Here is a 27,930-nt window from a genome sequence, read left to right on the forward strand (position 1 = left end):
CCCTCAGTCTTACAATTACTCACAATTGGCTTGCGATTTTACTATTTTGAATAATTTTGTGTTATCTGCAAATCTGATCACCTCACTCATCACTCCTTTTTCCAGATCATTTGTAAATATATTAAAAAGTGCAGTACAGATCCCTGGGCCACTCCACTGTTTACCTTTCTCTATTGAGAAAAAATGAACATTCAGTATTACTGTTTCCTATCTTTTATCCAGAAACAATAGGATATTGCCTCCTATTCCATGACTCTTTAATTTCCTGAAGAGTCTGTCATGAGGGACTTTGTCAAATGCCTTTTGAAAATCCAGATACACTTTATCAACCCACCAGGGCAGGTGCGAGGGTCTGAAGCACCCTAGGCAGAGCAATGTAACACTCCGCCCCCCCCCCACCCCCCCCCACCCCCCCCAAACTCTCTCTCTCCTGGCGATTGCTCCATGACTGCTATCGACCCATTTTCTCATTTTGAAAATGGTGCCCTAGAGTACCCAGTGGCGCCCCACCCACTGATGCCGCCCTAGGCAACTGCCTAGTCCCGCCTAATGATCACACCAGCCCTGCAACCGACTAACATTTGTCAATGTGTTTATTAACCCCTTCCAAAAAGAATCTAATAGATTTGCAAGACAGGACTTCCCTTTGCTAAATCCATGTTGGCTCTGTGCATTAATCTATTCCTATCCAAATGGAAAGTAATTTTGTTCTTCAGAATAGCTTCTACCATTTTGCCCGGTACCGACGTCAAACTGCAATTTCCTGGATCGTACCTGGAAGCCTTTATAAGAACTGGCATTACATTGGCCACCCTCCAGTCCTCGGGTACCATAGCCGATTTGAAAGAAAATTTTGAGATTGCTAGTAATAGGTCTGCAGTTTCGTTTTTTTTTTTCAGGTCTTTCAGAACTCTGGAGTGTATTCCATTCCATCTTGTCCCAGAGATCTGTCACTCTTTAGATCAGCGGTTCTCAACCTGTGGGTCGCGACCCCGGCGGGGGTCGAACGACCAAAACACAGGGGTCGCCTAAAGCCATCGGAAAATACATATTTCTGATGGCTTTAGCCGCTGAGAAGTCGCGCTACCGTCTGCAGCAGCGCTATACAGCTGGAACGCACGCCGTTATGGATGCGCGTTCCAAACTGAATGCCTGCGCGCATGCGCAGACGTGATTGCATCATCCGTCCAGGGCCTAAGGGGCGGGGGAAGCGGGGGGAACGCTCCATAGTCCATAGCAGCGCATTACATGTGTCCGGCGCTTGCTGACGTCATCAGTGGGCAGACGCAGCAAGCGCCGGAGGACAGAAGCCTAGGAGGCGGAGAGGCAAGAGGCGGAGAGCCAAGAGAGCCTGCGAGACAGCCTGCTGGTGTAAAAAAGGTTAATAATGTAAAAACAGTACACACACCATACACACAATACTGTGTAAGTGTAAGGTGCTTTGTGTGTAATCATTTCTGAATTGGTAAGCAAGAAGCAACCACAACCATCTCACTGAATTTGGCAGCATACTGTTGCAAAATATTGCACTGTTGTTTACTGTTATATTACTGTTGTTATATTTAAACCCATGCTATGCCATGGTGAAATGTTATTTATTGGAATTAGTAATAAATATTTCTCAACATATAATTAAATATTGTTTTTGTGATTAATCACTATGTTTAAATTATGTTTGATTTGTAGCAATGAGAATACATAATGCATATCAGGTATTTACATTCCGAATCATAACTAGCAAAATTACAGTTTTGAAGTAGCCACCAAAATTATTTTTTGGTTTGGGGTCACCGCAACATGAGGAACTGTATTGCGGGGTCACGGCATTAGAAAGGTTGAGAACCACTGCTTTAGATGGTCAGTTTGCCCTGTTACAACTTCCTGGCTCACTGTGATTTGCTTCGGTTCCTCTGAATCATCACTCCTCAAAGAATGTGTTCCGATACCCTTTTCTGTAAAGGCTGAAGCAAGGAATTCATTTTGGTTTTCTGTTATGGTTTTGTCTTCCCCGAGCGCCCCTTTCACCTGGTCCAAAAGATTCCCCCCCCCCCCCCCAAACTTATTGCTTTGAATATGTATATATGAGAAAGGTTTTATTTTGGATTTTTGCCTTTCTGGCAAGCTTCTTTTCAAATTCTCTTTTGGCCTGCCTTATCAGTGTTTTACATCTAACTTTCCAGTGCTTATGATCTTTCCTGTTTTCTTCATGTGGATCCAATTCTATTTCCTGAGAGATGCTCTTTTGGCTTTTTTTTTTTTTTTTTGTAATGATTTTTATTGGTTTTCGCATATAAACTTTACAAATACAACATGAACAGCATAGGTAATAAAGCAAAACATGAATATAATGTAATTCTATAGAATATTCTTTATTCCCGTGCAATCGTATCTTTTCAACCTCACGTCCCCTGCGGCTTGGAATTAACAGAAATATAAGGCAGAGATAAGGCTACTATATCCTATCGCCATTAAACTTCAAGAATGAAGTGCAGGTAGTGTCCACACCAAGGCATAAAGTCCGCACAAAATTAGACCAAGTGGCTTTGAACTGTAGTTGTTTCTTCTTTGAGCTAATAGATATAAATCCAACATAGAGTCCAACCATTCCGTCAGGGACGGTGGAGATGATGATAGCCAGCGTCGCAGTATCACACGTAGGGCCAGTAAATGACTTTTGTGCTGCAGCAGTCGACATGAACTGGAGCCTTGTGCTCCTTTTGGCTTTTAAGCCTTTTTCACCTCAGTCAGTAATTTGTCAGTAATTTGGTCTTCATCATACCTTTTCTAATGCAAGAATACATCTTGCCTTGGCTTCCAAGGCAGTGTTTTGAGCAGCATCCATGCTTCATGCAAACTTTTAACATTTGCAACTTCTCCTTTTAGTTTTTATTCTAACTAAGTTCCTCATTTTATCATAATCTCCTTGCTCAAAATTAAATGCTACCGCAGTAGTTTTCTTAATGTCTTCCCATCAATGGTTATGTTAAATTTAGGGACCTTTGTTTTCATTTTTTATTTTATTTTTCCTAGGAATTTCAATATTATAATAAAAAAATCAGTGGAAAAGTTATTTTTGTTACAACATTGAAATTCTCAGGAAAAATATAATGAAAAACTGAAGATGAAGTTCCTTAGTTAATTTGATAAGGGTATGATCACTGTTGCCAAATGGTCCCATCACTGTTCCCTTGCACACCAGATCCTGCAGGTAGTGTGGAAGACAAGGCCATAACAGAAAAACAAAATTAATTCTTTGCTTCAGCCTTTACAGAGGAGGCTATTGGGGAGACACCTATGCCGAACACATTCTTTGAGGAGTGATGATTCAGAGGAGCTGAAGCAAAGCAGTGAGCCAGGAAATTGTAACAGGGCAAGCTGACAATCTGGGACTAGATTTTTTTATTTATTTATCGAGTTTTATATACCGTCGTTCGGTTTTGCCATCACAAAGGTTTACAAAGGATCGATCTCTACAGTCGTACATTTTTACATTTCGATGGTATACACTCTGAAAGAACTGAAAAACAAAACTGCAGACTTATTACTAGTAATCTCAAAATTTTCTTTCAAATCAGCTGTGGTACCTGAGGACTGGAGGGTGCCCAATGTAATGCCAGTTTTTGAAAAAGGGTTCCAGGGATGATCCAGGAAACTACAGACTGGTTTAGTTGTAGTTGAAATGGATAGCATAGACTCATTTGTCTCTGTCTCTTCTTTATTTAAATGCAGCCAGGATACTTCTGCCTTTATCACCCCTTTTCTATTGGGATTTTCTAACCTCACTCCAAACCATACACTCCTGAGTGATTGTTTAGTCTGAGGGAAGGCCAACAGTGGCTCAAGAGCACATGGCTCAGAGTGAGGTATCTTCAAAGGATGCTGGCTTAATGGGTGCAAAGTTTGCATTCATTAGATTACGCTGTAGACTGAACCATTCAGAGATGGTTATTTATTAAAACATTTTTATACCAGAGTACCTATGTATGTATGTATTTATTTATTTAAATGTTCTTTTGTTCCACCTAATTCGCACAAATTGTACTAAGCAGATTACACTATAAAACACATACCATCAAGATAACAGGCAAACAAGACAAATTTACAAAGCAGCTTTAGAGATAAAACAAAAAAAAACCTTAATCCACATCATCAATCAAAGAAAAGCACAGAGGAAATAAGCAGAGGGGGCTAGGTGACTGCAACGAAGGCCTGCAAAAAAAAATAGAAAGTCTTCAGCTTCTTTTAAATATCTTATAGTCTGGTTCTTCTCTGACTTCCAGGGGGGCCGATGCAATACAGTGCGCTCAGCCGAGCGCACTGTTTAACCTGCTGTTGGACGCGGGTTAAATAGGCGCTAATCCACCCCCTAATGCAATAGGGGGATCAGCGCCTATTTAACACGCGTCCGACGTGGAGTGAAGGTAATAGCGCTCGTCACATGCAAATGCACGTGAATGAGCCTATTACTCATTCACTCCCAATGCAAAAAGATAAATGTGCCTCTCAGACGTACATTTATCGCTCAGGTATCAACGCCTGTCTGGGGCAGGCGTTAATAGCTGAGCGCACTGAAAAAAAGTACAGAAAAGCAGAAAAAAATGCTTTTCTCTACTTATTTTAAAGTTAAAAATAAAGAAAAAAACCCTCTGCCGGCCGCTTTGAAGACCGATGCCGATACGCTCGGCGTTGGTTTTCATAACCAGCCAGCTGCAGTTATCAAAACCAACACCGAGTTTATCGGCATCGGTGTTCATAACCGGCAGACCGCCGGTAACTGCGGGGTCGCGACCCCCTAATTTGTTTATTGCATGGCACCCCCATTTTCTGCAAAATTTTATTGCATCGGCCCCAGGGGAAGTTCAGTTCCATAACATGGAACCGACAGTGTGACAAAAAATTGCTGGCTTACGCATTTCCTGCAAGTAGGCATTTTTGAAGGAAGGCACCACCACCACGATTTTCTCTGTAGAACAGAATGATCATTAGGGAAAGTACTGTTGCAATAGGTCAGCAAGGTATTGTGGCCCATCTCCTATAAGGGCCTTGTGCCCTACTGGGAGACAATGCAGCTCTCACCATCTGGGACTAATGTGATTGGCTGGGAAGCAGAGTTTTGCAGGAGTTGAAGGTAATTGGGAAGATCCACGTATAGCGAGTTACAATAGTCATTTGCACTCAGTACCAACGACTGAACTGTTGTATGAAATTGGTCCATGTTAAAGACACATCTGGGTTTTCAAACTAACCTAAATAAATAAATTAAATTAACAGTAGTTTTACTGGGAGGTTGTAACTGGCCAGGTGTTTCTTTATTGCGTACAGGGCCCTTAGAGTGTTCTTCTTGTACTATCTTCATAGCCAATGATGAACTCCCAGATGCAGTTAGTGTTGTGTCAAGGGACACATAATCCTGGTTACTTAGGTAAAATGTGAATTTGTGTAGGAGGTTTATAGACTCTCTCTGAAAAATCGTAATGCTCGTCGTCCCAGGTTCTCCTGTAGGGCCCCTGATATGCCGTGGGTCTCTAGCAGCTTTCGGTTTTCTTGCTGGACTAGGGGATTCAGTGACCAGGTTATCTGCCAACAGTAGGCATTTGGTCTCTGTGAGGCCGATGCAATAAGATGTGCCCGGCACGGCATACAGTTTAACCCCAATTTTTTGTGCACAAGATCTACTGCCGAAGAGGCAAGGAGTTTTACACACAAAAAAACCCACAGGCACAGCAATATGTGCAGAGGCCAGCGCCCTCTCTCATGCAAACCCCACGCTTTGAGCCACCAATGAAAAGGTGTGAGACAGATAAATAAATAGCGATGGCATTAACCATTACCTTTCCTCCCCCAATGCACAGAGGTGCACTGGCTTACCTTGTGTTTTCTCAGAGCTGGAAACTTGACTTCGAGTCCAAGTAAAGTTTCCAGGGTTATAGTTAATCTAAGGGGAAAGCTGGGGTTCTGGGATTTTATGTGCAAAAATCATACAGTGACAGCCCTCAGCTGGCTCCCTGAATCAGGCCACCAGGTGACAACCATTGGAGAATAGCTAAGATTTCTCCAACCCTCAGCACCACCCAAGGGCTGTGAATGCTACCTCCGCAGCATCCCCACTCCCAGCCAAGCCAGTGGGAAGACCTGGGCTCTAGGATGTCACGCGGTTTCACGGAGATCCTGGCGGATGAGCCGTGCTAGGTCAGAGCGAGAAACAGTCTACCAGTGGGGGTAGAAATCGCGACAATTCGAGAAAGCCTACGACTGGATGTGCACAGAGGATTCTCAGGGCTGAAGAAGTGAGAAAAAAAAGCTAGAAATGAAAAAGGGGCTGCAGCAGTGCAGTAAGAATAGAAAGAAAGGTAGATTAGATGTGGCTTGCAGTCTTTATCTGCCACCACACCCTGCCTTCTGACATCAGCCCGGCGCACCCAGCCACAAGATGGAAAACTGTCTGTCTCCAGTCCCGGGTTATAGAATCTGCCTTTGTCTGTTGTTTTTTCTAGATTTTTTTTGTTCTGTGCTTTGTGTATAGTCCACCGTCCTGCACTGCAATTACCAATCTCCCATCTGTAGGCTGAAGTTCACCTCCCTTTAGCCTTTCCTGTGTCAGGTCTTGGGCCTACATGAGGCTGATACAGTAAATCTTTGCATTTTCCACCGTATTAGCGATCTCCCTGCTCTGCTTTCTTTCTTTGCCGGTCTCTCCTGTGTGAACCTTCATGTGGACTATAAGACTTCCCATCCTGTTGAAGCATTTACCACACTCAGTGCATACAAATGGTTTTGTTCCTGTATGGATTCTCTGGTGAGTGACAAAATTGCTCCTGTGATTGAAGCTCTTCCCACACTCAGCGCATGCAAAAGGTTTGGCTCCCGTGTGGATTCTCTGGTGCGTTATGAAATTGCTCCTGTGATTGAATGTTTTCCCACACTCGGCGCATGCAAATGGTTTTTCTCCCGTGTGGATTCTCATGTGGGTTACAAGATTACTCCTATGATTGAAGCTTTTCCTGCATTCGGTGCATGTAAACAGCTTTTCTCCTTTATGGGTTTTCTGGTGGCTTTTAAGATCTCTCTCAGCCGAAAATCTTTTCCCGCATTCTATACACGTCAATGGTTTTTCTTCCATATGTGTCCTCTGATGAGATTTAAGATCTCTCCGATCGGTAAACCTTTTCTCGCATTCGGCACATTTGCATGACTTCGCTCCTGTGTGAATCTTTTGATGTCTGAAAAGATTCCTCTTCAAAGTAAACTTCTTCCCACACTCCGTGCATGTAAACAGTTGCTCTCCTGTGTGGCTCTTCATGTGCATTACAAGGTTTCTCATCCAGTTGTAGCATTTCTCACATTCGGTACATGTGAAAGGTTTCGCTCCGGTGTGGATTCTCCGGTGCGTTATAAAATTACTCCTGTGGTTGAAACTTTTCCCACACTCAGGGCAGGTAAATGGTTTCTCTCCCGTGTGAATTCTCTGGTGCATGGTCAGATTGCCCCGGACACTGAAGCTTTTCCCACATTCGCTACACGTAAAAGGCTTCAGTCCTGTATGGATTCGCTGGTGCATCACAAGATTACTCCTGACATTGAAGCTTTTCCTGCACTCGGGACACGTAAAAGGTTTTTCGCCCGTGTGGATTCTCAGGTGATTTATAAATTTGGATTTCACATGGAAGTTTTTGGCACAATCTGTGCACGTGTATGGTGAGATGTTTGGTACGTTTCTCTGCTCCATGATGGGCTCTATCACTTGACGAAAACTGCTGTATTTTCTCAGGGACTTCCCTGCAGTGGCTCTTTGGTGCTCTTCCAGGACATCCTGATTCATGTTCAGGCTTTCCATATGAGGACATTGTGAAAGCTGCTCTCCACTCTCTCTTCCTGCTGCCGTTTTCTCTAGACCCGGCTTCCCGGCACACTCCATCTCGCTCTTCCTCTCTTTTTCCACTCTACGTCCATCCTCTGCTGCAATAGACAAAAGGGAAAGGTGGGTCATAAGCTCATGGAAGTAGGAACAATAACTAGTGTTTAGCCAAGACTTTACTCGTAAAGCAGCTATCTGTGATTACAGGCCAGGGATTCCACAACTTTGGAAGGGAATGGCTGGGGGTTGAGCAGGCTAGGGAGGGGGACATGTCTGGTCCTTTGGATGATCTTAAATGCTGGGAAAAGGTGTGTGTGTGTGGGGGGGGGGGGGCAGGCTCAGGGTTCCCATGGGTGTGGCCGATTGTCAGAGAGTGTCTGCAATAATATTTCCAGATTTCTAGGAAGTAGGGAACCCTGCCCACTAATGAATGTGGCGTACTCCCTCCTTCGGTAAAAAAAATACAAATAAAGCAGAAAAATTGGAGGAGATGTCCACAGTGTAAAATACAAAAAAAAAAAAATGCAAAGAACCCCTCTGTGGATTACATTATACACACAAAAATCTTTCCTACTTAAATCATCAATTATACCCACAGCCACAAATAAATCCTTATGAGAGTGAAAAATAAACTAGCTGATACCGACTGCAAGAGGCAGTCATATGCTTTAATCACGGTGAACGAAAAAAACACTCTAGAGACGCCACTCACCAAATAGTTAAACATGATAACAGCAAAAAAAGACCTTCTTAAAATGCCGCAAAACGTACCCCCTCCTCTTCTCCCTCCTTCCTCTCCCCTCCTTTTATTCTCATTCACCCCTCTCCACTTCCTTTCCCCTCACTCTCATTCACTCCCCTCCCCTCCCTTGCCTTCCCTTCACTCTTCCCCCTTCTCTTCCCTCTCACTCCCCTCCCTCAACAGTGCATCTTATTCATCTTTGGCCAACGGTCCTGGCCGGCAGCTCTCAATGAGCACCAGTGCTGGGGGAGCCTGGGAGAGCCCCTAGGCCTTTCACTTATCACTGCCACCAGGTGCTTGTCTTCTGCTTCCGATGGAGCCTGGGAAACCGTGACAGCCTTTCCTGCCTCTGCCGTGCATGAAAAAAATCGTTCCTATATGGGCAGGATTCAGCCATGCAAAAGAAAGATATGGCAGGTCAGAAAAATGATTAGTTTCCCTAGCTTGTCAGCGTATAATCCATTGGTTCTTAGAATTTCTGGAGTACAATGATGGAACAAGTAAACAGGGGACAGTTATTTATCCTTTCAAATAATATTAAGACTAGGGGGACACTCCATGAATCTTACAGGTAGCAGGCTGAAAACAAATTAGAGACATTTCTTTTCACCCAACACAAAATCAGGATGTGGAATTTGTTGGCAGAGCATGTGGTCAAGATATCTAGCGTAGATGGGTTTGAAAAAGGTTTGGGCAAGATCCTGGAGAAAGTCTAGAAAGCAGAGTTGCTTACCTGTAACAGGTGTTCTCTGAGGACAGCAGGATTGCAGTCCTCACACATGGGGGACATCATCGGATGGAGCCCTGATGTGGAAAACTTATATTAAACTTTTTAGAACTTTGATTAGGCACACTGAGCATGCCCAGCATGCCCTATACCATGCATCCACATGGGGTCTCTCTCTAGTCTTGTATCATAGAATTAAATTTAAAATAGCAAATGGAAGAAACTCAACTCCAAGGGGTGATGGGTGGATTTTGTGAGGACTAACATCCTGCTGTCCTGTGAGAACACCTGTTACAGGTAAGCAACTCTGCTTTCTCAGAGGACAAGCAGGATGGTAGTCCTCACACATGGATGAATCTCTAACTACAGGCGGTCCCCAACAAAAAAGGGGACCAACAGAAACCCAACCAGGTGCCAACAGGCATAACAACAACTGTGCTGTTGGTAACAGAGGGAGGAGACAGCTTGAACCCAAATAACAGGTCCCAAGTTGGGACAGTTGGGTTCTTCACCTTAAACAAGTTCAGAAGGACAGACTGGCCGAATCTACTGTCGTGTCAGCCATCCCTATCCAGACAGTAGTGGGATGCGAATGTGTGGAGAGAACTCCATGTCACAGCCTTGGAGATCTCCTCCACTGGAACTGCTTGCAAGTGAGCCACCAAAGCTGCCATGACTCTGACAGAATGAGCCTTATCGTGACTCTCAAGATGCAGTCCCGTCTGGGCATTACAGAAGGAGATGCAATCTGCTAGCCAACTGGATAGTGTCTATTTGGCAATGGAACGCCCAACCTATTTTTATCAAAAAAAATAAAAAGTTAGGTGGACTGTCTATGGGCTTCTGTCCACTCCAGGTTGAAGGCTAAGGCTCACTTGCAGTCCAAACTACAGAGCTTGTTCACCTTGGTGCGAATGGGGCCTGGGAAAGAATGTTGGCAGGACGATGGACTGGTTAAGATGCAAGACCACACCGCCATGATAAAACTTAGTGTAAGGTGGATAAGTCACTAAGGCCTGGAGTTTGCTGTCCCTGCACGCTGAGGTGACCGCCACCAAAAATATGACCTTCCAGGTCAGGTACTTCAGGTCAGAGGAGCACAGCGGCTCAAAAGGAGCTTTCATCAGCTGAGCTAATACCACGTTGAGGTCCCAAGACACAGCAGGAGGCCTTAGGGGAGGCTTCAGCTGATGTAGGCCCCGCATGAATTGTACAACTATAGGCTGTACAGAGATGGGTGTACCATCTATACCCTGGTGGTATGCGCCAATCGCACTCAGGTGGACTCTAACAGAGTTGGCTTTTAATCCAGCCTCCGAAAGGTATAGAAGATAAGCAAGCAGTTTTTATGTGGGGGCAGGGGAAGAGATCCAGGGCCTTCTGCTTACACCACATGAAAAACCTCCTCCACTTCAGTCCTTAGGACTTTCTAGTGGAAGTCTTTTTGGAAGCCACCAGGACCTGATACACATCATATGATAGATCAAGAGGTTGCAGGATTAATCTCTCAATATCCAAGCTGTGAGCGACAGGGCCTGGAGATTGGGATGCCGCAACCTGCCTTGATTTTGTGTGATAAGAACTGGGGAAGTGCTCAGACGGATCAATTTCCAGATGGATAACTCCCGAGGGCATGGAAACCAGACCTGTCTCGTCTTGCAAAGCTTCAAGAGTGTCTTCACTACTAAGGGAATCAGTGATACACGTACAGAAGACCCTTACCCCAATTCCAGGGAAAGGGCATCCAAGGCTGGTTGGCCTTGGACGCCCCTGAAGCACAGGGACGCAAACAGATCCATGCCCGGGGTCCCCCAAAGGCGGAATATCCAATTTGCTACTCCCTGGTCCAGGGTCCACTCATGGGGTCTGAAGGCATGACTGAGTCTGTCCACCTCCATGTTCTCTGTCCCAGCTAGGGACATGGCCCTGAGTACCATCCCGTGGGACAGGGCCCAGGACCAAATCTGGACCATTTCCTGACACAAGAGGTACGATCCCGTGCCTCCCTGTTTGTTGACATACCATATGGCTACCTGGTTGATGGTTTGGATCAGGACAACTTTGTTGGACAGCCAATCTCTGAAAGCCCATAGAGCGTACCTGATTGCCCGAAGCTCCAGGAAGTTGATTTGACAAGAGCATTCTGGAGTGGACCAGAGACCCTGGGTGTTGAGTCCATCTACATGAGCTCACAGAGTTTCTGAATTAGGGCCTGATTCCTTAAGGCATTTCTCCCATTCTGTCAATAGGAAAATGCCTAGATGAATCAGGCCTTCAGTTTAAGTTAAAATAAAATAATAATTTGATACAGACTTTCGATTTGGTGACTCTGCATAGGAGCCTGAGAGGTTTCCCATGAACTGATGGGCATACGATAAGGAGATTCGATGCAGGTACCCATGAATTTCAAATCCATATTGAATCTGTTCAGACTTTCCTCAAATTCAATGGGAAATTTTGAGAACATTATCCCCAGTCAATCTGGGGAAAATCTGAAAACTTCCATCAAACCCGAACCTACCTGACATTTGCCTGGTTGGTGTCTGACCTTGACTTTTCCGCATGCCCCTAGCAGGATCTCAGGAGAGCAGCTCATGAGAGGAGTGAGGTAGCAATGAGCAGGAGACAGGAGAGACATCTCAGGGTGATCTTGCCTAAGGATCACAAGTTGGCCAATCGATCTGATAAGGGAGAGTCAGAGGGATGGTAGGATCCTCAGGGGGAGGTATAACCAGTAGAAAAAAACCCACAAATGTGGTGATACTGCCTCTTTATGGATCATTAGGGAGACCTCACCTGGGATACTGAGCCCAGTTCTGGAGGCCAAACCTCCAAAAGGACATAAACAGCGTAGAGGAAATCCACAGAAAATGCTGCAAAGTCTGCTTCATAAGCTCAATGAGGTTGAGAGTCAAGGGCCTAAATACTCATACCCGAGAGGAACAGGGCATAGGATGGAGATGTTCAGCTTTTGATGGAAAGTTCTAGACCAAGTGGTCATCAGACTGGGGCTATGTAAAGAAGCATTTCTTCACAGAAAATAATAGCAGATACACGGAACAGCCTCCCAATGGGGGCAAAAATGCTATCCGATTTAAACAAGGCCTGGAACAAAGAAAGACAATCCCTTTGCTGGTGGGAAGCAAAAATAAGGCCAGAGATGAAGCAAGATCTGAGCTGCTACAACAAGAAGGGAGAGGAGGCAGACTGGATAGCTCCTGCATTCTGTATCTGCTGGCATAGTCTTTATTCAGAAGGCCATTTAAACTTTTTGTTCAAACCCTAACCCTCCGGGAATGCTGTAATATGACGGGCGTAAAAAAATATGCACTGAAATGTATGCACCTGCTAAAAAGTTTTTACTCCTGATGCAGTAAACTAATGGCATGAGAACTGCTGTGGCATTAATACTAAAACGTGTGCATGAAAATTTGCATTGCACATATAAAACATTATTTACACACATAAATCATGTTTTAAGTACAAAAAACATACCGGGCCATTCATCAAAATGCGTTATGGGGTTAAGGCGTGCATTAACACCATAACACACACGAAAAGAACTGTAATGCACGGCGCAAATGCAAATTTTTGGGAGGGGCGGGGATCGGGGAGGGGTTTGGGTGGGATTTAGTTAAATGAGGGGCAATACTGCACCGTGCGATAGCGTAACGCATGCTATCGCACAGTTTTAATGCCGGAAATGACTACACCTTTGTTCCTGGCGTTAGGCTGTGCGAGATGCCCGAAATGGCCATAACGTAGATATAAATACTTCTCTTTCTCTCTCTCTCTCTTTTTCTTAACGCGCGAGTTATCAATGCGTTATTAACATTTTTCGATGAATCTAGGGGTTGGTTTGTGAACATAAAACTACTGAAAATGTCCACTAGACAGGAGTAACATTTTTAAGAAGTGATTCTCTTGGAGCAGGCACTTATTAGCACAGTTGTCACCACACAGCACAAACCTATTGTATGTGTAACTGGCTATCGTAATATAAGCTCTTTGGGGCAGGCTCTTATGGTAACATAATGTCTCCATCATGCTCTGTTTACTGTATACACAACTGTCTGTCGATGTTGCCTCAGTCTTCTCTGGTTCACCGCATAAGGCCTGCCCCACCCCCTGGTCATGCTGCTATCATGCAGCTCCTGCCTGGCCCAACAGTCTTGCTTTCGGCTGTTCTCCCAGGTCTTACGCACATCTAGAAAAGCACAAGGCAACAGCAATAAGACAGCTTTACATACAGTGAGCGCTGCACAATAGTGACGATCATGCATGCCCCAAAGAGCTTTTTTTTAAATTTAGATTTAGCCCAGAACTTTTCATTGGTAGCTCAAGGTCAATTACATTCAGGTAGGACAGTTTATTTCCCTGTACCAAGAGGCAGGGCTGGTTGCAAGAGTATTTGCCATCCTAGGCGAATCTTCAGTCATGCACCCCACTTCCCCAACTTAGTACAGCGCTTCCTCCTCTTGGTGGCAGAGGCTCCAGCACAGCGCTCCCTTCTTTGGCAGTATTGGCTCTGGCGTAGCCCCTTCTGGGCCTTGTCTTGGCAGGATTTTGCCGCCCCCCAAATCTTGGCGCTCTAGGTGACTTCCTAGTTTGCCTAATGGAAGCACCGGCCTTCACCAGAGGGCTTTCAATTCCAGGGGGTCTATTTACTAAGCCGTGGGATTTTGCCCCGGAAGAGGACAACACCGTGGGGTTTACCAAACTGCAGCACTTGGTACCACAGCTTAGAAAACTGCACGATGTTTCCCCCCGGTGATAAAATACCAGGGGGAGGTACCACAGATTAGTTGGGCCCACAAATGCCGCATGAAGGCGGGTCCCCAGCCCTCAGCACCAGCAGCTCGGGCCTTTTAAGACACCTGGATGTACATTAGCATTCTGATGCTCCCAGGAAATGTTAGCTACAGCTACAGCTCCAGGTTTGTTGCTGTCTTTCATGAAAATAACACAGCTTATCATTTTTCAGGCAAGTTGCGTTATTTTATCTCCATTTTGATATTATTGAGGGCAAAATGCCGAGTGTTATTGATACTGTGAAGCATTTACTGCATGGTAAATGCCTATTGTAACTTGATAAATGATCTCCTAGCTTGTACCTAAAACAAAGGGTGAAATGACCTGCCCAAGGTCACAAGGAGCAACAGTAGGGATTTGAACCCTGGTTTCCGTTGGTTCTTAGCCCATTGCTCTAACCACTTGGCTACTCTTCCATTTACACAGCAATAGACCAGGGGTAGGCATTTCCAGTACTTGAGATATATTTCTTGCTCTGCCTCAGTTGTATGGAAATCTACCTCATGCATATTCACTGGGGATATCCTGAAAACCAGACCCGTTTGAGGCACTTGAGGACTGTAATTGCCTCTCCCTGCAATGGACACGTACATCCCACAGTTCTGAGTCTCTGGCTTGGGATCCCACACTTGGGTACCTGGTTGTTTTTAGGCTTGGAAATGTTACTCCTGGGTCAGCAGTGGAGTAAAGTTAACTCACGTTTCCGGGGCTAGGGTTAGTCTACGGTGCTTCGCCGGCATGGCCTCGGGTCCATTCCGGACAAAGGAGACCCGAGTCCTGAACCCCTACACCCAGGAACTCCAGCTCTGGAACCAAGCTGGCAGGGCACCTCAGACTAACCCTAGCCCCAGAAATGTGAGTTAACTTTACTCCACCTCTGACCCAGGAGTTAAATGTCCAGCATTAAAAAAAATGTGAGTTAAGCCTTCAGGGCTTTAATGCACAGCCGAGCACTGGAGAGTAACAGCTAATGCCTTCATTAGCAGTGCTAAAGCGTATGCATTATTTTTACGTGTCCGTTGTGTACAAATCTCCTTGTTAAATTGGGAGTAAAGTTTCGATGGACAGTTGTGGTTATACATTCCTTCACATCTGGTGCCAACAAGCAAGCACTAAGCAGGGTGAGCGGAGGAGGTGGTGCGTGCTGGGAGCTTTGCGGGACATACGGGAGTTGGGAAACCACAACTGCAGTCGCAGAATCACCGCGTGTAAAGATGTGGGCAGGTTTCCGGAGATCTCCAGTTCTCTCCCTCGCCCTTTGTACCGGATTAGTTCTTCCCTACTCAGCTACACAGAGGGCCGGTGCTTCCACTAAGCAAACTAGGCAGTCGCCTAGAGCGCCAAGATTTCGGGGGGAGGCAAAATCCTGCCGGTGTGATGTCTAGCGGGGGTGCTGTACCACAGCCCATACCGTCAAAGAAGGCCGCGCTGTGCTGGAGCCACCGTCGCCGATAAGTTACGTTGGGAGAGGGGGAGCTGAATGACCAAATGTTCACCTAGATCAGGGGTGGGCAATTCCAGTCCTCAAGGGCCACAAACCTGTCGAGGTTTTAGGATATCCTAATGAATATGCATGACATAGATTTGCATACAACTGAGGCAGAGTGCATGCAAATCTCTCTCATGCATATTCATTAGGGATATCCTGAAACCAGACTGGTTTGTGGCCCTCGAGGACCGGAACTGCCCACCCCTGACCTAGAGCGACAAATATGCTTGCACCGGCCCTGGGGGCAGGGTTGACGACATCTCCCTTCCTCCGAGTCCTGCTGAACCCTAACACGTGGCTCCTCGCCTTCTTCAGTCAAGGAGATAATACTTGGCTTGTTGGTCAGGGAGCCTGTTCCTGCCAACAGAGAACGAGGCACCGTGCTTTTCCGTACAAGGTATTATTAACGCCTTCAAATCCAGCGCTAAACTACTTTTCGCTTCGGTCTGTTACATGCGGTGTTAGTGCACTGCAAGAGAGGGGATTCCACGAACGGGTAAGGAGAGCAGGGTTTATTTACAACCATGCCCGGGCGGCCCAGTGGCTCCACGACGCCGTGGCAGAGGAGCATGGAGCCAAAATGAACGTGTCGGCATCTGCTTCTCCAGCCAGATGAGTCACATCACTTCCTGAAGAGGTCGTGAATGAACTGTGGGGGGAGGGGAGCGGCGGCCGTACCTCAAGAGGGAACTGCAGCGTCGGCGCGCAAGGAAGGCAGGAGTCGTCCTCATTCCGTGCTAGTGCAAGGCGTGAGGTGCGTCAAAGGAGGACACACTGCAGCGAAAACACTGGGAAGGTGCTAAAGTCTTGATTCAGTTTAAACTTTAGGATGAAGAGACTTGTGTTACTCTATTATGATGACAGTTTTTTTTTGCCTTTCTGGGAAATGTGGGAGGCTGCGGTACCAGAGGTGGCCACAAGGTGTCAGTATCTTCTAGTATAATAAACAGGCCGTTTTCGCCTGTCCTGCGTGTACAATTGCACATGCAGTGTCGGACCACGGGGCATGCACACAGAGTCGGGCTGTGGCTTTGGTCTGTGTAGAGCTGCGGGGGTGCAGGCTGCATCAGAGGCAGGAGCGCCAGCAATGAGTGGCAGGGAGAGTGAGTGATGCCATCGAGGACTATGTTGCTGGGGAGGTGGACTGCACCGGTGGCAGCACCAGCAAGGGCTGGCTTCATCGGGTTTGTAAGCTGTGTGTGGTGGTGGTGGTGATCGGTGACATAAAGTGGTACTGGCAGTGTGAGGTCATGGCCGGCGTACCATAGGCATGGAGGCAGACGCACTGAGAATTGTGCAGACTGCAGGTGCTGGGCAGCAGAAGCAGGCATCGGAGGGACTGGAGATGATTGGGGAAGTGTTAAAGAGGGGACTGGCTGGGAGATTTACTGGGGTGAGGAAAAGGAGAGTTAGAGGAGCTATCATGGTGAGGAGAGAGAGGTTTGGGTGGAGGAAAAGCTAGAGAGGATCAGGTGGGGGGGAGGTTGAGAGGAGATTGCCTCAGTGTACGGTGAGAGAGAGAGAGAGAGAGAGAACTTGGTACCACGGGTGTGTGCGTGAGAAGGGGGATCAATGCCAGAGGAGTGTGTGTGTACTCGAAAGGGTACTGGGGGTGTGGGTGGTGAGTGATAGGAGACATCAGAGATGGGAACTGGGAAAGAAAGGTGTAGGAGGGAGGAGAAGATGTGAAGAAGGAGGAGGAAGCAGGACTGATGCCACAGGAAGTAGAGATCCTTCCCCCAGCCTGGTCTTCCCTTCCCTTTCCATCTGGATCCTCTCCTGAAGTTTTGATTTGGATAAAGCCCTTAGTGAAAGAATAATACAAATCCTGTATCGCTCCATGGTGAGACCGCACCTTGAATACTGTGTACAATTCTGGTTGCCACATCTCAAAAAAGATATAATTGCGATGGAGAAGGTACAGAGAAGGGCGAACAAAATGATAAAGGGAATGGAACAGCTCCCCTATGAGGAAAGACTAAAGAGGTTAGGGCTGTTCAGCTTGGAGAAGAGACGACTGAGGGGGGATATGATAGAGGTGTTTAAAATCATGAGAAGTCTAGAACGGGTAGATGTGAATCGGTTATTTACTCTCAGGCCGATACAATAAAAGCTGTGGGAGAGCGGGCGAGCGCCCGCTCTCCCAGTGCGCGCACAGGCCACTCTCCTGTGCGCGCAATTCAGTATTCAAATGAGGGCCCAAGGTAAAAAGAGGCGCTAGTGACACTAGTGCGTCCCTAGCGCCTCTTTTTTGACAGGAGCGGTGGCTGTCAGCGGGTTTGTCAGCTGACGCGCAATTGTGCCGGCATTGGTTCTCAAACCCGCTGACAGCCACGGGTTCGGAAACCGGACGCCGTAAAAATTGAGCGTCCGGTTTTCAACCGGCGAGCCGCGGGGTGATTTAAATTTTTTTTTTTTTTTTATTATTTTTCCTTTTGAGACCTCGGACTTAATATCGCCATGATATTAAGTTGGAAGGTGTACAGAAAAGCAGTTTTTACTGCTCTTCTGTACACTTTCCCGGTGCCGGCAGAAATTAGCGCCTACCTTTGGGTAGGCGCTTATTTCTGAAAGTAAAATGTGCGGCTTGGTTGCACATTTTACTTACTGAATCATACGGGAATAACTAATAGGGCCATCATAAGAACATAAGAAATTGCCATGCTGGGTCAGACCAAGGGTCCATCAAGCCCAGCATCCTGTTTCCAACAGAGGCCAAACCAGGCCACAAGAACCTGGCAATTACCCAAACACTAAGAAGATCCCATGCTACTGATGCAATTAATAGCAGTGGCTATTCCCTAAGTCAACTTGATTAATAGCCATTAATGAACTTCTCCAAGAACTTATCCAAACCTTTTTTGAACCCAGCTACACTAACTGCACTAACAACATCCACTGGCAACAAATTCCAGAGCTTTATTGTGCATTGAGTGAAAAAGTATTTTCTCTGATTAGTCTGAAATGTGCTACTTGCTAACTTCATGGAATGCCCCCTAGTCCTTCTATTATTCGAAATTGTAAATAACCGAGTCACATCTACTCATTCAAGACCTCTCATGATCTTAAAGACCTCTATCATATCCCCCCTCAGCCGTCTCTTCTCCAAGCTGAACAGCCCTAACCTCTTCAGCCTTTCCTCACAGGGGAGCTGTTTCATCCCCTTTATCATTTTGGTAGCCCTTCTCTGTACCTTCTCCATCGCAATTATATCTTTTTTGAGATGCGATGACCAGAACTGTACACAGTATTCAAGGTGCGGTCTCACCATGGAGCGATATAGAGGCATTATGACATTTTCCGTTTTATTAACCATTCTCTTCCTAATAATTCCTAACATCCTGTTTGTTTGTTTTTTACTGCTGCAGCACCCTGAGCCGACGATTTTAAAGTATTATCCACTATGATGCCTAGATCTTTTTCCTGGGTGGTAGCTCCTAATATGGAACCTCACATCATGTAACTACAGCAAGGGTTATTTTTCCCTATATTTATTTTATTTATTTATTTATTTATTTAAAGGTATTTATATACCGTTTTTTTTTTTTTTTTTTTCAATTTAAAGTTTATTAGCTTTTCAAACAAGGGAATAACACACCCATTAGGACAAACCATCTAATCAACATCTGTACACACATTATATACCGTTTTTTAAAATAAAATTTTATCAAAACGGTTTACAACATGTTAAAAATAAAAATAAAATATAACTAAAATAAACTTAAATACATAAATTTGACTAAATAGCTAGATGATAACTAGCTAAAAACAAATTATTAATTAAAATTAAAATAAAATAAAGGTAGCGTGCCTTGAGCAAGGAGGGCAGGGAGGGTAAAAAGGGGGAACGAGAGGGGACGAATCGTAATATCCTTAAAGAACACTGATGGGAAGATAGGGGAAGGGAGAAGTTAAAGTGACATGTAACTGATGAGAGAAATTTGGGAGATGAAGTTTCATTTATGATCAGGGGGGTTGCTTAGTGGAAGTATTAAATGCTTGTTGAAAGAGGAATGTTTTTAGAGCTTTTTTGAAATGATGAGGATTTGATATTAAGCGAAGAGGGTTGGGTAGTGAGTTCCAGAGTGATGGTCCTGCTACTGAAAAAGCTCTTTTCCTGGTGATGTCTAATCTGGCCTGTCGTGGTGATGGAATGTCTAAGAGATTTTGAGTAAGTGATCTTAAGTGTCGGGTGGGTCTGTAAATACGGAGTAAGGTGCAAAGCCAGGTGGATGAGGAATTATTAATTAGACTGTGAATGATTGAGATTACTTTATATTTTATCCTGTACTTTATGGGTAGCCAATGAAGAGAATGTAGGATGGGTGTAATATGATTGCGAATGGAGGTACCGGATAATAAGCGAGCAGCACTATTTTGAACTAGTTGTAGCGGATGAATTGATGAATCAGATAGACCTAGATAGAGAGCATTACAATAGTCTAGACCAGAGAAAATGAGAGATTGAAGGATAGTCCTGAAATCACGATAGAAAAGAAGAGGACGAAGACGTTTCAGAAGCTGTAATTTATAGAATGATTTCTTTGTTAGGGAGGAAATTTGTTGTTTCATGGATAAATCTGTATTTATGGTTACTCCTAGATTTATGGCGTGACAATTAATTGGGATGGTTGAACCATTGAATGTGAAATGGGATGGCGGACCTATAGAGGAATCTGTAATGGATGTTAAATGAACCAATTCAGTTTTTGATGGATTTAATTTTAAACGATTATGAGATAGCCAAGAATTAATGGTAGATAGGTAGAGTGAAACTAATGAAAGGGTGTCAGACCAGGAAGTTTTATAGGGTACCAGAAATTGAATGTCATCTGCATAGGCACATCAGGGCACTAAGTGGGCCGAGTCAATATGCAACACCTTGCACTTGTCCACATTAAATTTCATCTGCCATTTCGATGCCCAATCTTCCAGTCTTGCAAGGTCCTCCTGTAATGTATCACAGTCCGCTTGTGATTTAACTACTCTGAATAATTTTGTATCATCCGCAAATTTGATAATCTCACTTATCGTATTCCTTTCCAGATCATTTATATATATATTGAAAAGCATTTGCATGTTGCGGGCACTATTAGTTTTTTTTTTGGGGGGGGGGGGTTTGGACACGCGTTTTCGACGCACAATTACCCCTTACTGAATAAGAGGTAAAGCTAGCGCGTCGAAAATGCACATCCAAACGCAGGTTAAAGAGCGCACTGTACTGTATCGGCCTGTCTTTCGGATACTAGAAGGACTAGGGGGCACTCCATGAAGTTAACATGTGGCACATTTAAAACTAATCGGAGAAAGTTCTTTTTTACTCAACGCACAATTAAACTCTGGAATTTGTTGCCAGGGGATGTGGTTAGTGCAGTTAGTGTAGCTGTGTTTAAAAAAGGATTGGATAAGTTCTTGGAGGAGAAGTCCATTACCTGCTATTAATTAAGTTGACTTAGAGAATAGCCACTGCCATTAGCAATGGTAACATGGAATAGACTTAGTTTTTGGGTACTTGCCAGGTTCTTGTGGCCTGGTTTGGCCTCTGTTGGAAACAGGATGCTGGGCTTGATGGACCCTTGGTCTGACCCAGTATGGAATGTTCTTATCTTCTTATGTATTTACAGACAAATTGTTGAAATAAAAATATTAATTTGTCCACAAATGGTTTGCTGGTCTCTGCTAGTAAAAGAATCAAAATTGATCTTTACCTATTGAGGGCACAGTCTCATAATTCTCCTTCGAGGTCTCCTTGTAAAGTTCCTTCTGCCATTCTTCTAACATTTCCCCCTGCTCTTCACAGAGACCTGAAACAGAAAGGAGACACTCAGGGGCCGATGCAGTAAAACGGGTGCTGGTATCAGGCTGCCCGTTGTCTTAACGTGCGCGCAGCCGCATCCCCTGGGCGCCTGATGCAGTATTTAACGAGGAGGTCCCAAGAAATAAACCGTAAGATGGTCTATCAAAGCCAGAAGGCAGAAAAAATGCGAGAGAGGCCTGTTGCTTTAGCTTGAGGAAACGTTATTCGTTTTACAGAGCCACCCCAGTGACAGTGTTTCTGGCTTCCATCGCGCCATTAACTGATCTATACTGATACATATACTTATGAGTTTTGCTGATCAGTAGAAGCATTTCATCTTATAAGACACTGTTTACCTACTTTCACCATATTATTGGGTTATAATATGATTTTTGTGCCTTCCTTCTGACCAGCCCCTGATGCAGCCGCTTTTGCGAAACTCGGCCAGAGTTGGGCTTTTTTAACGACCGTGCGAATAAAGTTTCCTCAACCTGAGGCGACAGCTCTACCTCGCATTTTTTTTTCCTGTATTTAAACGAGAGAGCAGCATTAAAAACGGCGAATTGTGCGTCTGTAGCGCTCATTAGTTTATTGCAACGGGCGTCCGTTCTGATCCTGCTTCATTTTATTTTTTTTTTTGGTTATTTTGCTGAGGTTGCTGAAGTGTATTATATTAGGTGCCCCTTGCTACGGACGGCTAAATTGTGTGGCCATAAAGAAAAGGGAGGTTTTTTTCCACTGCAAGCAGTAAATGAAAGTGTCAGAAGGATACTAAGGAGGAGGTCACGTTCATTATAACACAGAGAAGCGGTTTTTTTTGTTTTTTTTTTTAATTTCTCATGAGCCCTTGACTGCGAGCTGACTTTACTCCACCCCCAGGGATGGAGTTAAATTCCCTGTGTTAAAAAGTGTTACGTTGGGCGCCCAGAGCTCTCCTGCATTGGGGAGGGGGAGGTAATAGCTGATGCCCTCATCTACGTGCAGTTCACGTGTGATGGGTGCTATGGGTTACGCATTTGTTAGAGCGCACACCTTAGTGCCCTGATGTGCCTATGGCAGGAGGTTTTGGCAACCCTGAATCTCAAGAGTCACCTTACAAGATGTATCATCGGCTGATAACAAGCAAGGAGTTACTGAAGAGGCCTGCCCGGGGGCTGGCGGTGTAATGGGTCACAGCACAGAGCTCTGAAAGTGGAGACCCTAGTTCTGTTCATAAGAACATAAGAAAATGCCTTACTGGGTCAGACCAAGGGTCCATCAAGCCCAGCATCCTGTTTCCAACAGTGGCCAATCCAGGCCATAAGAACCTGGCAAGTACCCAAAACCTAAGGGGCGGATTTTAAAAGGCGCGCAAATAGCCTACTTTTGTTTGTGCTCCAGGCGCAAACAAAAGTACGCTGGATTTTAGTAGATACGCGCGGAGCCGCGCGTATCTGCTAAAAACCTGGATCGGCGCGCGCAAGGCTATGGATTTTGTATAGCCGGCGCGCGCCGAGCCGCGCAGCCTACCCCCGTTCCCTCCGAGGCCGCTCCGAAATCGGAGCGGCCTCAGAGGGAACTTTCCTTTGCCCTCCCCTCACCTTCCCCTCCCTTCCCCTACCTAACCCACCCGCCCGGCCCTGTCTAAACCCCCCCCTTACCTTTGTCGGGGGATTTACGCCTCCCAGAGGGAGGCGTAAATCCCCGCGCGCGAGCGGGCCTCCTGCGCGCCAGGCCGTGACCTGGGGGCGGGTACGGAGGGCGCAGCCACGCCCCCAGACCGCCCCTGGCCGTAGCCACGCCCCCGTACCCGCCCCCAAAACGCTGACACGCCCCCGAAACGCCGCGACGACCGGGCCCGCCCCCCGACACGCCCCCCTCGGAGAACCCCGGGACTTATGCGAGTCCCGGGGCTCTGCGCGCGCCGGGAGGCCTATGTAAAATAGGCTTCCCGGCGCGCAGGGCCCTGCTCACGTAAATCCGCCCGGTTTTGGGCGGATTTACGCGAGCAGGGCTCTGAAAATCCGCCCCTTAGTCTATTCCATGTTACCATTGCTAATGGCAGTGGCTATTCTCTAAGGGGCGGATTTTAAAACGAGCGCGAATAGCCTACTTTTGTTTGCGCTCCAGGCGCAAACAAAAGTACGCTGGATTTTAGTAGATACGCGCGGAGCCGCACGTATCCGCTAAAATCCTGGATCGGCGCGCGCAAGGCTATCGATTTCGTATAGCCGGCGCTCGCCGAGCCGCGCAGCCTACCCCCGTTCCCTCCAAGGCCGCTCTGAAATTGGAGCGGCCTCGGAGGGAACTTTCCTTTGCCCTCCCCTCACCTTCCCCTCCCTTCCCCTACCTAACCCACCCGCCCGGCCCTGTCTAAACCCCCCCTTACCTTTGTCGGGGGATTTACGCCTCCCTCTGGGAGGCGTAAATCCCCGCGTGTCAGCGGGCCTCCTGCGCGCCAGGACGCGACCTGGGGGCGGGTCCGGAGGGCGCGGCCACGCCGCCGGGACGCAACCTGGGGGCGGGTCCGGAGGGCGCGGCCACGCCCCCGGGCCGCCCCGGGCCGTAGCCACGCCCCCTGAACGCTCCCGACACGCCCCAAAAACGCCGCGCGGTTCGGGCCCGCCCCCCGACACGCCCCCTCCGAAAACCCCGGGACTTACGCAAGTCCCGGGGCTCTGCGCGCGCCGGTAGGCCTATGTAAAATAGGCTTCCCGGCGCGCAGGGCCCTGCTCGCGTAAATCCGCCCGGTTTTGGGCGGATTTACGCGAGCAGGGCTCTGAAAATCCGCCCCTAAGTGAACTTAATAGCAGGTAATGGACTTCTCCTCCAAGAACTTATCCAATCCTTTTCTAAACACAGCTACACTAACTGCACTAACCACATCCTCTGGCAACAAATTCCAGAGTTTAATTGTGCGTTGAGTAAAAAAGAATTTTCTCCGATTAGTTTTAAATGTGCCCAGTGCTAACTTCATGGAGTGCCCCCTAGTCTTTCTATTATCTGAAAGAGTAAATAACCGATTCACATCTACCCATTCTAGACCTCTCATGATTTTAAACACCTCTATCATATCCCCCCTCAGTCGTCTCTTCTCCAAGCTGAAAAGTCCTAACCTCTTTAGTCTTTCCTCATAGGGGAGCTATTCCATCCCCTTTTTCATTCTGGTCGGCCTTCTCTGTACCTTCTCCATCGCAATTATATCTTTTTTGAGATGCGGCGACCAGAATTGTACACAGTATTCAAGGTGCGGTCTCACCATCTCTCCAGTACTGTGTGACAAGGCCAGTGTTAAACATGCTAGGGTGCAGGGCAGAACTGGGAAGGGGGGACTCCAATCCCAGGCCCCTGTCCCCATGGCTCTGGTCCTAAATCCTTCTCCTTCTGCTCCATCCGCTCTGCACAGACCTCTCTCTCCTCTTACCTTTTCTCTGCACAGATCCCGCTTCCCTCTGGAGAGACCTCTCTCTTCTCCCAGTACAGACCTCCCCACCCCCTCTGCTTTCTTAGCTCCCTTCGCTCCCTTCCACGGCCGTACTTTCTATCTGTGTACTATGCCCTGTTTCTGGCATTTATTCCTTCTTGCCATACACCAGGAGGAAAGTCACAGATGGAGATTTACAAGAAATTAAATTGATTCTTGCTGCTGGACTCTGAAGACTGTAAAAAAAAAAAAAAAGGGAAGGGTATTGCCTGTGCCTAGGGAAAAAATATTTTGGGGGCAGCAAATTTCCTGTCCCATTTCCCCCCACATCCCACAGATTGTTAGACCTGTCCCAGATCTCCAAGATCACCCCTTTAGCACCACCACTGCTCGCACAGACTTCTACCGAGGACCCTCAGACTGCAGTGAACTGGGAACTGAACCTGTACTCGCAGGCCTGCTTTCTGCAAATGATTCGCTCATCCCGTCCCTCGCTGCAGAAGGTCTACAGGAGAATCTAAGCCTGCTAGAAACCTACTGCAAATCATGGGTCTTACAAGTTAACCTGGAGAAAAGACCAAAACAGTTCCAACACAAATTCAGATTCTTCCTAAATAAACAAGAAGCTGACCATACCCTAGACTATATCTTGGCTTGAGACTAAGTGCGTGTGGGCATTTTACATCGGCTATACAGACACTAAGAAAAAGTTCTAATGTCCCTATATGCAACACAGAACCCTCTAGACAAATGCAGCCCCCTCAGTAAAAACTACTATTAATATTATTTGATAGCATCATTCAACCAGTCCTATTATTTATTTATTTATTTAACACTTTTCTATACCGACCTTCAAGGTTAAAAGACCATATCAGATCGGTTTACATCGAACTGGGGGACTGAACCGAAGACAATAGTATAAAACAGGAAAAAACCAAAGTTACATTCAACAAGGAAAATAAAACTTGGAGGCATAGACTGCTGGAAGAGAAAAGGCCTAGGAACGCAGAAAACAAGTATAAACGATTGGTGAGTCAGGGGAGGATCTTATTGGAAACTTCAAGGAGATACGGTGAGAGTAAGGTCTGGGGCCTATCATTAACCTCAAACTATACAGAATGGGATAAGACCCCGATAGAAATCCTACACCTCCAGTTCTGCAGATGCTCCAAGTCCACAGAAACCTCCCCTAATGATGGGTGCAGAGCAGAATTAGGCCTATTTCCCTTACTACTTACCATGCAAAAATGAATATTTAGCTTCTGGTGTTATCTCAACAACAGCGACACAAACTCCCTCCACCTCCAGGCTCTCTAAAGTAACACAAAACCCTGGAAAAAAAGACATTCAACACTGAGGCAGCAAACCTGCCATGCCAATCCAGCACTATTACCGGAACTCAAAACAACTACCACCCGGCATTCAAAAAGTCAGCAATTCAAATATTGGAATGTGCCCTAGAACACTAATACACTTCCTTTTGAAAAAACAGAACAAGTTGGATTGCTACAGATCCCTACACAGAAAATATATGATAGCAGAATACCTTACCTCAGTCACAGATTTAAAAAAAACCAAATAGACCCTTACCAAATGCAGGATACTGTACGTGATCACAGATTAGAAATGGAAAGATTCAAATGAAAACTGAACTGGAAACCTCAAGAAACCAGATTCTGCATGTAGTGCAACACTGGTGAAAGAGAAACAGAAATGCATTTCCTCCTGTGCTGTGCAAAATTCAAAGAGATCAGAAATGCACATTTCCCAAAGCTGACACAGAAAATCAAAGACTTCCTACACAAGAATGAGCAGGAAAACCACTGTTATCTTCCTGGGGGGAAAAGGAGAAACCGCAGCTACAGCAGCAAAATATGTGGTATCCTGCCTCCAGGCCAGAAATGAAACCTGACCAGGGACAACACCGCCCAGCAGCAGAACCTGAGACATGTCCCTGATGCTGTACTTTCCATAACATATATCTTTTCTTGGCTTATTATCATTTTGTAATGTTTTCCTTTCTTTTCCAGCCTTTTATTTTAATTATTCTGTATATTACTTTTTCAACACATAAAACTGTCATGCCAATAAAGTTATCTGAGTGTGTGTGTTAGGGATGGGTTTGGTGTGACCTGTGAATGCAGGCACCGACTCCAGCTCACTGCAATCTGAAGACTGCATGGCTGGAACTGACGGGGGGGGGGGGGGGGGGGGGGGGGGATGGCATCAGCACTGACAGTACCCAGGGGACAACATCTGGCCAAATCTGTCACCGAGGAGAGAGAGAGGCCAGCTAAGGAAGAGGTGAGGAGCACCAGGGCTCCGTTTTTGTCATGCTGCATATAGGGCCCTCCAGTTAAGAGAGAGCTGACAAACCAGGGACAGAATGAACGTAGATAAGTCAGGGTACAGGGAGCCTTTGAGAGAGAGAGGGAGCTGTGCACGTTATCAATGCAGAGAGAATATTGGTTGCAAAGCAGTTCCTGCCTGGAAACGCAACTCTTCCACCAGGTCCAGCAATCCTTCCATTACACAAGCACTGGGGACCCTCGGCGATGATGGGGAGGGGGGCAGCCTCTGTGGTAGAGCAGCAGAAAGGGCGAGATGGGCCTTGCTGGGTTTTATCTGCTGTCACATTCTCCTCCGGTTTCTCCTACCATCTTTTCCCCTTAACTGCAACTGCCCCCACTCTCTCACACCTCCCGTTCCTCTCCATTCATGCCCACCTAGACTGTAAGCTCATGGGGGCTGGGAACTCCCTAGGCTGTATCGTATTAGTATGCCCAGAAGGCGCGGCATCCCTGTGTTAGCGCGCTCTTAGATACATAAAGAGAAAATTCCCATAAGGTACCTGAGCGCGCTCTCCTGCGGATACTGCGAGATCCAAGGCCTCTGGGCCCTGCAGAGTTTTTCTTCTCCGCCGTCTCCTTTGACTGGGAGGGACTCTGTGATGTGATACAGGGGGAGGGACGAGGGAGGAGGGAGGAGGGAGGGGGAGCTCGGATGTCTGCCTCCACATTACGATTCCTACCCCAGGCGGCCGCCAGCCACCCACGGATGCACCAAGCTTTGCAGGGCGCGGCTCTAGTACCGTAGTAGTCCGCA

General features: G+C 46.4%; 1 protein-coding gene across 1 annotated transcript; it reads right to left on the minus strand.

Moving 5' to 3' along the window:
- Positions 1 to 3,974: 3,974 nt before the first annotated feature.
- On the minus strand, positions 3,975 to 27,906 carry LOC115083962 (gastrula zinc finger protein XlCGF26.1-like). Its single transcript, XM_029588145.1, has 3 exons — positions 27,677 to 27,906; positions 21,334 to 21,429; positions 3,975 to 7,956 (listed from the first exon to the last, which is right to left on the minus strand). Exons 2-3 carry the CDS (start codon positions 21,404 to 21,406, stop codon positions 6,611 to 6,613), a joined length of 1,419 nt encoding a protein of 472 aa, XP_029444005.1. The 5' UTR covers positions 21,407 to 21,429; positions 27,677 to 27,906; the 3' UTR covers positions 3,975 to 6,610.
- Between the last annotated feature and the right edge of the window lie 24 nt (positions 27,907 to 27,930).

This window comes from Rhinatrema bivittatum, chromosome 2 (genome assembly GCF_901001135.1).
Source record: "Rhinatrema bivittatum chromosome 2, aRhiBiv1.1, whole genome shotgun sequence".
NCBI classification, from domain to species: Eukaryota; Metazoa; Chordata; class Amphibia; order Gymnophiona; family Rhinatrematidae; genus Rhinatrema; species Rhinatrema bivittatum.

Excerpts from the sequence above, each read along its gene's own strand:
- LOC115083962 (XM_029588145.1), bottom strand. The coding sequence starts at position 21,406 with ATGTTAGAAGAATGGCAGAAGGAACTTTACAAGGAGACCTCGAAGGAG. Across the intron at positions 7,957-21,333 it reads TGAGACTGTGCCCTCAATAG|CAGAGGATGGACGTAGAGTG; the intron begins GTAAAGATCAAT and ends TGTCTATTGCAG.